This window comes from Leptonychotes weddellii, chromosome 4, assembly GCF_054177405.1.
Source record: "Leptonychotes weddellii isolate Sample4059 chromosome 4, ASM5417740v2, whole genome shotgun sequence".
In the NCBI taxonomy this organism is placed as follows: Eukaryota; Metazoa; Chordata; class Mammalia; order Carnivora; family Phocidae; genus Leptonychotes; species Leptonychotes weddellii.
In genome coordinates, this window is record NC_138372.1 from 65,882,830 (window position 1) to 65,896,994 (window position 14,165).

The window sequence follows — 14,165 nt, forward strand, 5'->3', positions numbered from 1 at the left end:
AAGCTGTATTACAAAGCTGTAGTTATCAAGACAGTATGGTGCTGGCACAAAAACAGATATATAGATGAATGGAACAGAATAGAAAACCCAGAAATGGACCCACAACTACATGGTCAACTAATCTTCAACAAAGCAGGAAAGAATATCCAATGGGAAAAAGAGAGTTTCTTCAACAAATGGTGTTGAGAAAACTGGATAGCCACATGCAGAAGAATGAAACTGGACCACTTCCTTACATCACACACAAAAATAAATTCAAAATGGATGAAAGACCTAAATGTGAGACAGGAAACCATCAAAATCCTAGAGGAGAACACAGCAGTACCTCTTTGACATTGGCTGTAGCAACTTCTTACTAGACACGTCACCAGAGGCAAGGGAAACAAAAGCAAACATGAATTATTGGGACTTCATCAAAATAAAAAATTTCTGCACAGTGAAAGAAACAATCAACAAAACTAAACAACAACCTAAGGAATGGGAGAAGGTATTTGCAAATGACATATCTGATAAAGGGTTATTGGGCAGAAGACATGAATAGACATTTTTTCAAAGACATAAAGATGGCCAACGGATACATGAAAACATGCTCAACATCACTCATCATCAGGGAAATACAAATCAAAACTACAATGACGTATCACCTCACACCTGTCAGAATGGCTAAAATTAACAACACAAGAAATAACAGGTGTTGCCAAGAATGTGTAGAAAGGGGAACCCTCTTACACTGTTGGTGGGAATGTAAGCTGGTGCAGCCACTCTGGAAAACAGTATGGAGGTTCCCCAAAAAGTTAAAAATAGAAGTACCCTTAGACCCAGCAATTACATTACTAGGTATTTACCCAAAGAATACAAAAATACTGACTTGAAGGGACACATGCATCCCTATGTGTGTGTATATATATATATATATAATGGAATATATATGTATATATGTATATAAAGGAATATATATATGTGTGTATATATGTATATAAAGGAACACATATATATAATGGAATATTACTCAGCCACCAAAAAGAATGAAATCTTGCCATTTGCAATTACATGGATGGAGCTAGAGAGTATTATGCTAAATGAAATAAGTCAGTCAGAGAAAGACAAATACCATATGATGTCACTCATATGTGAAATTTAAGAAACAAAACAGATGAACATAGGGGAAGAGGGGAAAAAAAGAGAGGGAGGCAAGCCTTAAGAAACTCTTAACTACAGAGAACAAACAGAGTTGATGGAGGGGAGGTGGGCAGGGAATGGGCTAAATTAGTGATGGGGATTAAGGAGGGCACTTATGACAAGCACTGGGTGTTGTACGTAAGTGATGAATCACTAAATTCTGCTCCTGAAACCAACAGTATGTTAACTAACCAGAATTTAAATAATAACTTGAAACAAAAATTAAAACAAAAAATCTTCAAACAAAATTGGAACCACAATATAGCAAAAATTTATGGAATGCAGTAAAAGCAGTTCTAAGAGGGGAGTTTACAGTGATAAGTGCCTACTTTAAAAAAGGAGAAAGATCACAAATAAATAACCTAACTTTATACTTCAAAGAAGTAGAAAAAGAACAAACTAAAGCCAAAGTTAGCAGAAGAAAAGAAATGATGAAGATTAGAGCAAAAGTAACTAAAAAGAAAACAGAAAACAGAAAAATTAGAGAAGAGATTAACAAAATAGTTGGTTTTTTAAATGACAAACCTGACAAACACCAAGACAGAAAGGCCTCAAACACAGTTAAAAATGAAAGACAAGACATAAATTATAACACAGAAAAACAAAGGATCATAAAAGACTACCAATATTTGTCAACAAATTGGACAACTTAGACTATATCTATTCCTAGAAGCATACTACTTACCAAGACTGAATCATGCAGAAATAGAAAATCTGAACAGACCAATAATGAATGAGATTGAATAATTAATGAAAAACCTCTCAACAAAGAAAAGTCTAGCATTTGCTGATGAATTCCACCAAACACTTAAAGAAGAATTAATGGTAATATTTCTCAAACTCATCCAAAATTTTGAAGAGGAGAAATATACCCAAGCTCAGGTCAGTATTACCCTAATACAAAAGCCAGATAAGGATATTATAAGAAAACTACAGACCAAAGCCCTGATGAATATGGATGCAAAAATTCTCAACAAAATACTAGCAAACTAAATTCAACATCCCATCAAAAGGATCATACACCGTGTTCAAGTGGGATTTATTCCTGGGATGCAAGGATGGTTCACCTGTAAATCAATCCATATGATATACCCCATTCACAGAATTAAAGATAAAACCATCTGATCATCTCAATAGAAGCAGAAAGAGTATTTGACAAATTTCAATAACTTTTCATGATAAAAACTCTCAATAAAGCAGGTATAGAGGGAACATACCTCAACATAATAAAGGCCATATATGACAAACCTACAGCTATCATCATATTTAACAGTGAAAAGTTGAAAGGTTTTCCTCTAAAATCAGGAACAAGAGACCAAGGTGCCTACTCTCACCACTTCTATTCAATATAGTACTGGAAATCCTACCAAGAGCATTTATGCAAGAAAAAGAAATAAAAGGCACCAAAATGAGAAAGGAAGAAGTATCACTGTCTCTGAAGATGGCATTATCTTCATATATAGAAAACCCTAAATACTCCACACAAAAAAACCTGCTAAAATTAATAAATGATTTCAGTAAAATTGCAGGATACAAAAATCACCTAGAAAACCCAGTCATGTTTCCATACACTAACAATGAATTATCTGAAAAAGAAAGAAAGAAAACATTTCCATTTACAATAGCATCAAAAACAATAAAATATTTAGGGATAAATATAACAAAGGAGATGAAATATCTATACACTGAAAATTGTGAGACATTGATGAAAGAAATTGAAGACACATAAATGGAGAGCTATCTCATATTCATAGGTAGGAATAATTAATATTGTTAACATGTCCATATTATCCCAAACCATCTACAGATTCAATGTAATTCCTATCAAGATTCCAATGGCATGTTTTACAGGAATAGAAAAAATCCTAAAATTCACATGAAACCAGAAAATACCCCAAATAACCAAAACAATTGTAAAAAATTAAAGCTGGAGGTATCACACCTCTTAATTCCAAACTGTATTAATACAAGGCTATACTAATTAAAACAGTGTGGTACTGGCATTAAAAAAGACATATAGACTAGTGGAAAAGAACTGAGAGCCCAGAAAAAAATGCATGCATATATGGTCAACTTATATTTGAAAAGAGAATGGTATATATATGGTTTATATATACAATGGAATACTGTTCAGTCACAAAAAGAAGGAAATTCTGACATTTGCAACAATATGGATGGACCTGGAAGTCATTATGTTATGCGAAATAAGTCAGACAGAGGAAAAAAAATTCTGTATGATCTCACATATGTGTGTTATCTAAAAATTTGAAATCATAGGAACAAAGAATAGACTGATGGTTGTTGCCAGCAGTGGAGAGATGGGGGAAATGGTGAATGGATACAAACTTCCAGTTATAAAATAAGTAACTCATAGAGACATAATGTACAATGTGGTGACTATATTTAACAATACTGTGTTGTGTATTTGAAAGTTGCTAAGAGGGTAAATCTTAAAAAATTTCACCACACCACAAAAAGGTAATTAAGTAAAGCAATGGATGTGTTAACTAACCCTATTTGGTAATCATGTGTGTGTGTGTGTGTGTGTGTGTGTATAAAATCATCACATTACACACCTTAAATTTACACAATGTTACTTGTCAATTATATCTCAAAGTGGGAAGAAAAAAAACTTCAAGGACTTGTGTGACACATGGAAAAAGTATCTTTCTTCCTTGGATGTTAGCTAGGCTGATTATCAGTCCCTGGTTTGGCCCTCTCTCAAGCCACAGTTCCACACTTTCAGTTATCCAAAGAACATCTGAGAGAATCAGAATGTGTGTGTGTGTGTGTGTGTACATGTAGAGGACTGAGTTCACAGAGTACTCAAAAATGAGCTCAGCAGTACTTACCGGAGGGCCCATTAGACCTGGTCTACCCAAGGGCCCTGAAGCCCCTGGTAAGCCTGTCTCTCCTTTTTCTCCATCCTCTCCGGGAAGACCCCTTCCTCCAGGGTTCCCCTGTAACCCAGTAAAAATTTTTAAGAAAGGGAAAGCAGTAAAATAAGTATACCACACAATAAGCAGATTTTTGTTTGGGATATAAAAGTAATCATGTAATTATGTAATATTTGAAAGATTTCACAAAAAATACCTACTTTTATATGTAATGAGAAAAGTATAATTTACCTTTAATCCATCTTTTCCTTGGAGACCTTCTTCTCCAGGAGCTCCTGGTTCACCCTATTTTGTAGCAAAAACAGTAAGATTAATTATTTTGCTAAACTGCTCACCTTAACTTATTTTTTGCTCCTGGTATCTATAGAAAGTAGCAGGTTTGTGTACATTTATTCCTACTTCTAATTTATTTATAAGGAATATTTGGCAGTATAATAAGCTTGATATAATTTGCTTGGAATAGCTCTGAAGATGATTTAAAGAATCAGTATTATAAATTCAAATATAAGATAGGCCCAGAATTTTAACTTTAGATTATTAAGGGAAATATACATTCATTTGGTAGCTCTGAAAATTTATATAGCTAGACCTGCGTTTCCTGAGTTCAAGGACTATAAATACTATCTCTCCTAAAATTGTAGTACCTTAAATGGATTAATATGACTTAATTCAGTTAAAGCTAGATTTTTAGGGTCTGTATTTTCTCACTTACAAGCGAGAGGCAACAATTAAGGCCCTGGTACATCAAGAAGCTGTCTTCCAGATATAGAACTTAACAGAAAAGTATAGCCATAGTCTATGAAGATATTAAAGTAATATTGGCTCTCTTGTTACCTAAAATATTTACAAGTGAGTTATTTAGTGCATCTTCACAGTTGCTCCTTTGCTCCCACCATTGACACTTCCATCACCCCAACCTCAGACTGCCCACCCCCGTGCAAAAAAAGGGAAAATGAAAAAGAAACTGGATGTAAAACATGTCTCCCTACTTTGCCTTTTAGTATGCAAATGTATCTCGGGATTACCTTGTGCATTGTTTCTTGGGAAAAAGCTTACCACAGCTCAAATTACAGGCTGTCTATATTAGAATAACTTCTGTAAGCTCTCTAATTATACTTATTTATGATTATTTCCTTGAATCTTGTTAACTTTGTGACTTTAGATTTTTGTTGTTTTTCAAACATAAATTAGGTTTTAATCATTTGTTTGCCTTGTTAGGTCAGGAAACATCCTGAGAGTTGATGACTGTTATTTGTGAATTTCTTTTTTTTTTTTAATTTTTTTTTTAAGATTTTATTTATTTATTTGAGAGAGAGAGTGAGAGAGAGGGAGAGCACATGAGAGGGGGAGGGTCAGAGGGAGAAGCAGACTCCCTGCTAAGCAGGCAGCCCAATGTGGGACTCGATCCCGGGACTCCAGGATCATGACCTGAGCCGAAGGCAGTCACTCAACCAACTGAGCCACCCAGGCGCCCTGTGAATTTCTTCTTAATGCAAACATGAGTGACAATCACAGCTACTCTGCGTTATGTGTAAAGCATTCTAGAGAGTACGCTCCATACTGAGAAAAGGATGTATGAGGTTAGAACTCCAAATGCTACTAAATGACAATGTGAAAAGGGTCTGGCATGCAGCTTTTAAAACTAAGAAATAAAGACAAACGTTTTTCTATTATGCACCAGAAAGGTTTAACCGTTATGCATTTTCTGAAGCTTTATTTATGCCAAGTTTTGAGTCTCTGAACCACTCAGGCCAGTGCATTACAAAGGTTCCCAGTAGACATTTACCCGTAACCCTGGTTCTCCAGCAACTCCAACATTGCCTGCAGGTCCAACATTTCCCTGAAGAAACAAAGGGAAAGATTAAAACTTTTTTCTACTAAAACAGTATATCTAATAATTATGGAAAGTGTATTATGAGGATAGGACTTTCAAAACACTTCCCATTTTTTTTCTTTTCCCCAGATTTATTGTAATATATTGCCCCATTAGCTTTATCATTTGTATTTCTTCTCTCTCTCTCTCACACACACACACACACACACACAGACTCAGTAGATAGATAGATGATAGATAATATTTTTTTCTGACTCATTTGAAAACACTTCCCATTTTTATCTGCTCTTCTGCACTTGCTTTCAAGATGATGGGTATTTGCCAAAACATGGCAAACAGGGGATTCAGTGGTAAAAGTTTAGAGACCCTTTTACTATTTAGGAAGATTACCTTTGCACCTGGTTCACCTTGCAGACCAGAGTCTCCCTCAATACCTGAAGGTCCCTAGAAGAGAATGATTTGACACATCATCTGTATGTATTTCTTTACCAATTGCAAAGGCAATAACAACCTCATAAGAAGATCATAGTAATTTGTAGCCCAAGGGTGAGATGTATGTCCAGGAAAATATTTCTGCTTCCACTTTATAAACTTGATGGCATAAGACCAGATAATTCTGGGATCTTTTAACAGTTCAAATGCCAAAATAACATCACCTGAAGTCAGGACTTTTAAGACCAATTTCTTCTATTCTTCCTGTCATCCTTTAATCCTTGGTCAAGGACAAACCACCTGCCATTTCCTCTTCTAATTTCCTACCCACATATTCTTACTATTCTCAGTGTTTTTTACTTTTCACTCTTCCCATCCGTTTCTGTTGAGCCCTCTGGAGCACACTTCCTTTAAAAATTTCAGTTTTCTTTATTCATTTCATAAAAAAAAATCACACAAAGATGATATGAATTTATTCACATTTTAAAAGATGTATATGGCAGCTTTTCCACTTTCCTTTTGTGGGCGGGTCCAGTTGGGGAGAATTTGGCTCCTTTTACCTTGAAAACATACAACTTCTTGCAACCTCTGGCTATCTCTACGCCTGGAGCTCCTACAACTACTGTTGTATTGTTTGTTTGTTTGTTTCAGAGATATTGATCTTGTTTTTGAGCACACTAAGTGTACCCCTCCCCCTTCCCTTCCTCATTCCCCCTTCCTCTTCTCTCTCTTTCACTGTGTGCGTGTACTTATTGTATGCATGTATATGTATAACTATAAAAACACACATGTATTCTGTAATTCCCATGTTTTTGGAGCAGAGGGGTAGCTTAAAGCATTAACTCACAGCACACTCTTGACAAAAAGCTTCCTGTTTCCCTTCTATCTTTCAGTGATTCCTCAGTAGTTCTGATCCATGGGTGATATTCTTTCTTATAACTATTAGAGCTTAAAGTATCTTTTATGTCATAGTATTTTAGATAAGAGGAAGTTCAGTTTTCCATTTTGACTCAGCTTCTGCAATACATATTCACTTTGCTTTTTTTCTAAAATAAAAGCTATCCATGCACAACAGTACGGATGGAATTATAATGAAAAGCCCCAGTCCCATTCCTCAGAGGCAACTACTTTATTTTTTTTATTTTTATTTTTTTAAAGATTTTATTTATTTGAGAGAGAGACACACACAGTGAGAGAGGGAACACAAGCAAGGGGAAGGGACAGAGGGAGAAGCAGACTCCCCGCTGAGCAGGGAGCCTGATGTGGGGCTCGATCCCAGGACCCTGGGATCATGACCTGAGCTGAAGGCAGACGCTTAACCGACTGAGCCACCCAGAAGCCCCAGAGACAACTACTTTATAAAACAATTTTTGTTTTCCTAGTGGTTACTTCTATAACTCAAAAATTATACCTCTATTTCTCGATGTATCACCTTGCTAAAAGTTTAGTTTCCTTATTCTCCCTCCATTTTACCATCATTTCATAATTTTTTAATAGTTACATTATTTAAATTCTTCTGTGGGTTAGTTTTGTGACTTCTTTACTGTTACAAGAGACAGTACAGTACAGTACTTAAGAGGAAAAATTATGAAATGAGACTGCCTGGGTTTCTGCTCTGCCTCAGAAATGACAGAATTTAATATCCTACTTTAGGATTCATATTCTATGTTGAGAGAGAATTCCAACTCTCTTAGAACTTCTTCCATATTAAAATTGCTTTCAATGTCACAGATCTCCTCTGGTTCCTAATTTATCCCAACCTGTCTGCTCCTCTTGGCTTCTTTTATTCCTTTCTTAAACGAACTCTAATAAAGATCTGAACTCTGTGCTGTTTCTTTTCTTATACCAATCTTGGATTAGCACTTTAAGTCATCTCCATTTCTATTTCCAGTTGAATACTGCTGGGAAAAAATTACACACTTGTGCAAAGTGGCATCATTACATGTTGGGAGGCATAGTGACTAAGACAATGGGTTGTGGAGAGAGACTGCCTGAATTGAAATGTAGGCTGTACCACATGACTCCTAGCTATTGCTCTTGAGCAAGTTACTTAACCATTTTATGTCTTTGTTTCCTCCTCTGTAAAATGAAAATAATAGCTGTATCTACCTCATAGGGTGTTGTGACAATCCATTAATACAGCAAAGCACATACATACTGCTAGGCACATAGAAAGTGCTTCATAATTGTGGGTTTTCGTTATCATTATTATCAATATAATGGAAATTCATGGTCTTCTACGAAAAGCTTGACTTTTAGTAAGGTATATCTGCTCTTTCACTTGCCTATAGTCATTTCCCTCTCCCATTATCTTCAACCACTATTCTAAACCGGCAAATTTTCCTCGACTGACCTACTCAACCCCTACTCCTTATCACAACATAATTTTTACCTCCTATTCTGTTAAAAAAAAAAACAAAACCCTTCTAGTTGTTCAGTATGACTTTTCTCAGCTTTCTTTAGGCTCACAAGATGTGGCATAGTATAGGGTATCAGCATCAATTTTTGAGTCAGATGTGGATTCAAAGCCAGGCTCTCCTACTTTCTTAATCATTACCTTGGGCAGATTAACAGACGATGACCCCCATCTCCCTAATATTCCTCTTTGGTCTCATGAAAGGTATTGCCATCCATCCTGTTGCACAGCCTAGAAATCTGGGAATAATTTTTGACTTCTCTTTCCCCTTTACTTCCCATATTCTACAAATATGAAGGTTCTGCAGAATTTATATAAAAAACATTTCTCAAATCCATCCACTTCTCTCCCTTTCTATCCCTATACTTCAGTTCAGAAGTCCATCATTTCTTGCCTGGTTGAATGCAACGATCCTTTAGTAGGTATTCATGGCCTCACTCCTGTCTTCTCAAATATGTCCTCTGTGCAGCTGATAGAATTAACTTATCGTCCAAAAAAATAAATCTGACTTTATCACTGCTCTGCTTATCACATCTTACAATGACTTAATACAGCCCATAAGATAAAAAATTTAAGCGTCTTAACAGAGTACACAAAACTTTTCATGATCTAACGATTTCTCCATAATTTCATCTATTACCACACCTTGCTTTGACTTTCAAAGAATCCATATTGCCTTATGTTTGTATGTTCTTCCTCATACTATTCCTTTTTTCTGGAATTTCCTTATCCTTATTTACTCTTTTCATATGGCTAACTCCTACTCATTCCTTAAAACTCATCTCATCACCACCACACATTCCCCACAAGTCATCTTCTTCCCTGTATCCAGGTGGAGTTAAATGCTCTTTGCCATGTTCCTATACTGACCTGTGAATATCTCCATCACTGGTTCTAATACACTGTAATGTAATAATCTTTTATATGACTATCTTCTGGAATAGATTATAAACTCCTAAAGGAGTCAGGGACCATATATCAGCCATCCTTGTATTACCAGTGGATACAAAGTGCACAGCAACAAAGCATGGCATAATCATGGAATTAAAAATAGGTCAACAAACCTGGAGCATGAGGGGGAGGAGAAGAGCTTTATTGGTATGTGGCTGAACAGGTCTGCCTTAAGTCAGATAACGTAGAACATTACTTATCATGTTAAAAAGTTGGCATTTTATTAAAGGTCATGAGAGCTATAGAAAAATTCCAAGGAGAGGAATGATATGACAAAGAGAAACTGGCAACAATTAGCTAAGGAATGATAGAAGTTGCTGGAGACATGCAATAAGAGCAGAGGACTAGAGCACTGGCAATAGGGATGAAAAGGAAAGGATAAAATTGAGACACTGTGGGGGCTGTGGGGGCTCATTCAGAGGGAAATGATGGCTGACTGGAGAAAATAAAGTAGGAAGAGGAGCCTAGGAAGACTCAGTTTTGGGTTGTTGGACATAAGGAGTATCTTTCAATGAGATGGGAATAAAAGGAGGAAGAACAGTGGGAAAGTGATGGGTTTGGTTTAGATATTTTGAATTTAAGATGTATGTGGGCTATTTAGGTGCATATGTAAAAGACAACAGGGAATCAGTAACCGCAGCTGAAGAGACAGGCATGAGTTAGAGCCATCAAGATGAGAGTTCTAAGAATAATATTGGTAATTAAAGTCATTGTGATAATATGATTGCTAGGCTGAGAAAGAAGGACAGCTTCACATCAAGACTGAGAAAGGCTAATGAGAAGGTAAAGAGTAGAATCAAAAGAGAGCAGTTTCACAAAAGCCAAGAGAGGAATTTATGTCTAATTTATTTACAGCTAAAGTTAACAAACAACAGAAATGAAGTAATTGGATTTTATAATTATAATGAGTATAGTTTATTATTCCAAAATATATCCTAAATAGGGGTCACTTTTTTTTTAAAGACCTGTTTATTTATTTGAGAGAGAGTGTGTGAGTGGAGGGAAGCAGAGAGAGACAATCCTTAAGCAGACTCCTAGCTGAATACGGAGCCTGATGTGGGGCTTGATCCCAGGACCCTGAGATCGTGACCTGAGCTGAAACCAAGAGTTGGACACATAACTGACTGTACCACCCAGACAGCCCAGGGGTCACTTCTTAATATTCTTCTATAAAGGAGATATAACATCTTAGAGTGAAGGGTTATCAAGTTAACTCTAAATGAGTGAAGGGTAAGTGTTATTCACTTTTTGTTGTCATTTAAGTGGGCTGTTAAGAGAACTTCATGTGTACAGGCAGTAACCTCCTTGACATAGGCTGTGGCAACTATGCAAATATGTCTACTGCGGCAAGGGAAACAAAAGCAAAAATGAACTTTTGGGACTTCATCAAAATAAAAAGCTTCTGCAGAGCAAAGGGAACAATCAAGAAAACTAAAAGGCAACCTAAGGAATGAGAGAAGATATCTGCAAATGACATTACCTGATAAAGGGTGAGTATCCAAAATATATAAAGAACTTATAAAACTCAACACCCCAAAACTAAATAATCCAGTTAAAAAATGGGCAGAAGACATGAACAGACATTTTTCCAAGACATACAGATGGCCTGCAGACACATGAAAACATATTCAACATCACTTATCAGGGAAATGCAAATCAAAATTACAATGACATATCACCTCACACCAGTCAGAATAGCAAATTAATAACACAAGAAACAACAGATGTTGGTGAGGATACAGAGAAAGAAGAACCTTCATACACTGTTGGTGGGAATGCAAACTGGTACAGTCACTCTGGAAAACAGTATGGAATTTCCTCAAAAAGTTGAAAATAGAACTAACCTTCCAGCAATTGCACTGCTAGGTATTTACCCAAAGAATACAAAAACACTAATTCAAAGGGATACATGCACTCCAATGTTTATAGCAGCATTATCAACGATAGTCAAATTATGAAAAGAGCCCAAATGTCCATCAACTGATGAATGGGTAAAGAAGATGTGGTGTATATATACAGTGGAATACTACTCAGTCATCCAAAAGAATGAAATCTTTTTTTTTTTTTTTAAAGATTTTATTTATTTATTTGACAGAGAGAGACACAGCGAGAGAAGGAACACAAGCAGGGGGAATGGGAGAGGGAGGAGCAGGCTTCCCGCCGAGCAGGGAGCCTGACCTGAGCCAAAGGCAGATGCTTAACCGACTGAGCCACCCAGGCGCCCCGAGAGAATGAAATCTTGCCATTTGCAATGATGTGGATGGAACTAGAGAGTATTATGCTAAGCAAAATAAGTCAGAGAAAGACAAATGTCATATGATTTCACTCATATGTGTGATTTAAGAAACAAAACAAATGTTCACAGGAGAAAAAAAGAGAGAGGAAAACCAAAAAACAGTTTTAACTATAGAAAACAAACCGATGGTTACCAGAGGGGAGGTGGGTGAGGAAATGAGTTAAATAGGTGGTGGGGATTCAGGAATGCATTTGTTGTGATGAGCAGTGGGTGTTGTACGTAAGTGTTGAATCACTAAATTGTACACCCGAGACTAATATTATACTGTATGTCAACTAACTGGAATTTAAGTAAAAACTTAAAAAAAGAGAACTTTATGTGTATAAAATTAGATTCATAAAACAGTCATCCCTACTTTTAATGGAAGTTTAGGCTTTATTTTCTGAATATGAAACACAACACTACAGAATTATTCTTTAAATATATACCTAATGTATCAACTTTACCTTGAGAAGTCTTACAAAAAGTACTGGATATTGATGAAATAACAAAAAAGAGCCACAAAAAAAGTTACCTCAGCACCCATTTCTCCAGGAGGCCCAGCATCACCTTGCAATCCTCGTGGTCCCTACATTAAAATAAAATTTAAGATCTGAGAATCAAAGTTTACTCTGTATTTAGATTAACATATGCATCTAAATATGGAATTTTTAATATATAATATGTAATAGAACACATAATACATTTATCAACTTTTTGTATAAACAATTATAACTTTATAGTTGATTCATCTTTATAGTTGATTCACAGTTGCGTGTGTGTGTGTGAGTAGAAGGCTATGTTGGGATTCAAAAGAAAAGGAAAGAAAGGACAGTACCTTTCATGCTTTCGTTCCTTAATTCACTCGTCCATTCAATAAACATTTATTAAGCACCTAATAAGTATGAAATATCATACTAAGGGCTTTCAAAAGTTATCTTATTTGATGGACATGACAATTATATTTCTACTGGCTATTCATGGCAAATACGTGACAAACAAAATAGCATTTTTAAAGAAGCAAATATATGATCTCCAATGAAATAAAAATGTTAGAATTTGCTTGATGTCATACTTTATCATGGTAGTGAATCCAGTTCAACAATTTCTCTGTTTTACATGAACAGATATAACAATGTTTACCCATATGATTTAATCACTAAGGTGCAATAAAATGCATGCTGGGACTTTTATTGGAATCCTGGTCACTGTAATACTGAATAGTATAATTTTAAGTAAACAGATATTGAATATTCAGTTTATTGCATAAACATTAAATTGGCTAAACCAAAATGATCTTCTTAGTGTGTGGAATCCATTAAACTGGCTAGAATTATTTTAGATAGATTAATACTTATTTAGCAACTACAATATAATGCTATTTCTCCAGCCATTCAAAGAAGATACTTGCACTATTTGACCTTTCTGGAAAGATAGTAGAAAGAACGTGTTTTCTTAGATTCAGAAAATAACAAGATAGTTAAAATTATCTGTGAGATTTTACTCCATAACAATTTTGTGAATACCTCACCTTTAAAAAATGTAGTAATGGAAAGCAAAGTGTGCTATGGTTGGTTATGTTAAACTGTTTTCTGAATTGTTACAGTCAGTAATGTTCATTTTAATTATTTGAAAGTATGAGAAAACAAGATTAAGTGTATTATCCATAATTCTACCATTCAGAGGCGACACTGTAAATATTCTTGTATATTTCCTTCTAGTTCTGTTGTGGGAGCACACTTACAAATAACTTTATATCTCCCTGTTTTACACTTACGATTCTATTCTGAATATAGACATTTTACCATGTTATTATAAATACCTCCTAACAAATTGTCCAACAGCTACATAAAGTTCCATTTATCTCATATTCTGCAGTACCATAAATTAGTCCTACTCTTAATACCAGACATTTATATTGTTTATCTTCTTTACAGTACAATTTTACTTTACTGGATTTATCATATGCATGTTAGACTCCTTATCAGTGGATGATAAGGTCTGTAACATCAGGGGATATTGTCAAATCGCTGAGATAAACACTGGAATGACTGCAAGGCTGGTATGCAGACATCACCTATGTCGTCTCTGCTCAACAGTACAGCCACTAAAGGCATTAGGAGGTCCCTGGTGCTTTTCAGTTATGGCTTATTAAACATTATGTATAATATTTTAAAATTC

General features: G+C 35.5%; 1 protein-coding gene across 1 annotated transcript in view; it reads right to left on the reverse strand.

Moving 5' to 3' along the window:
- The window catches only part of COL24A1 (collagen type XXIV alpha 1 chain), a 358,042-nt gene that overhangs the window by 113,931 nt on the left and 229,946 nt on the right, over positions 1-14,165 (reverse strand). Inside the window, exons 32-36 of the mRNA XM_081817091.1 lie at positions 12,520-12,573; positions 6,301-6,354; positions 5,863-5,916; positions 4,308-4,361; positions 4,032-4,139 (exon numbers count right to left, since the gene is read on the reverse strand). Of these exons, the coding sequence (XP_081673217.1) occupies positions 4,032-4,139; positions 4,308-4,361; positions 5,863-5,916; positions 6,301-6,354; positions 12,520-12,573 (324 nt within the window). The remainder of the gene's footprint in view (positions 1-4,031; positions 4,140-4,307; positions 4,362-5,862; positions 5,917-6,300; positions 6,355-12,519; positions 12,574-14,165) is intronic.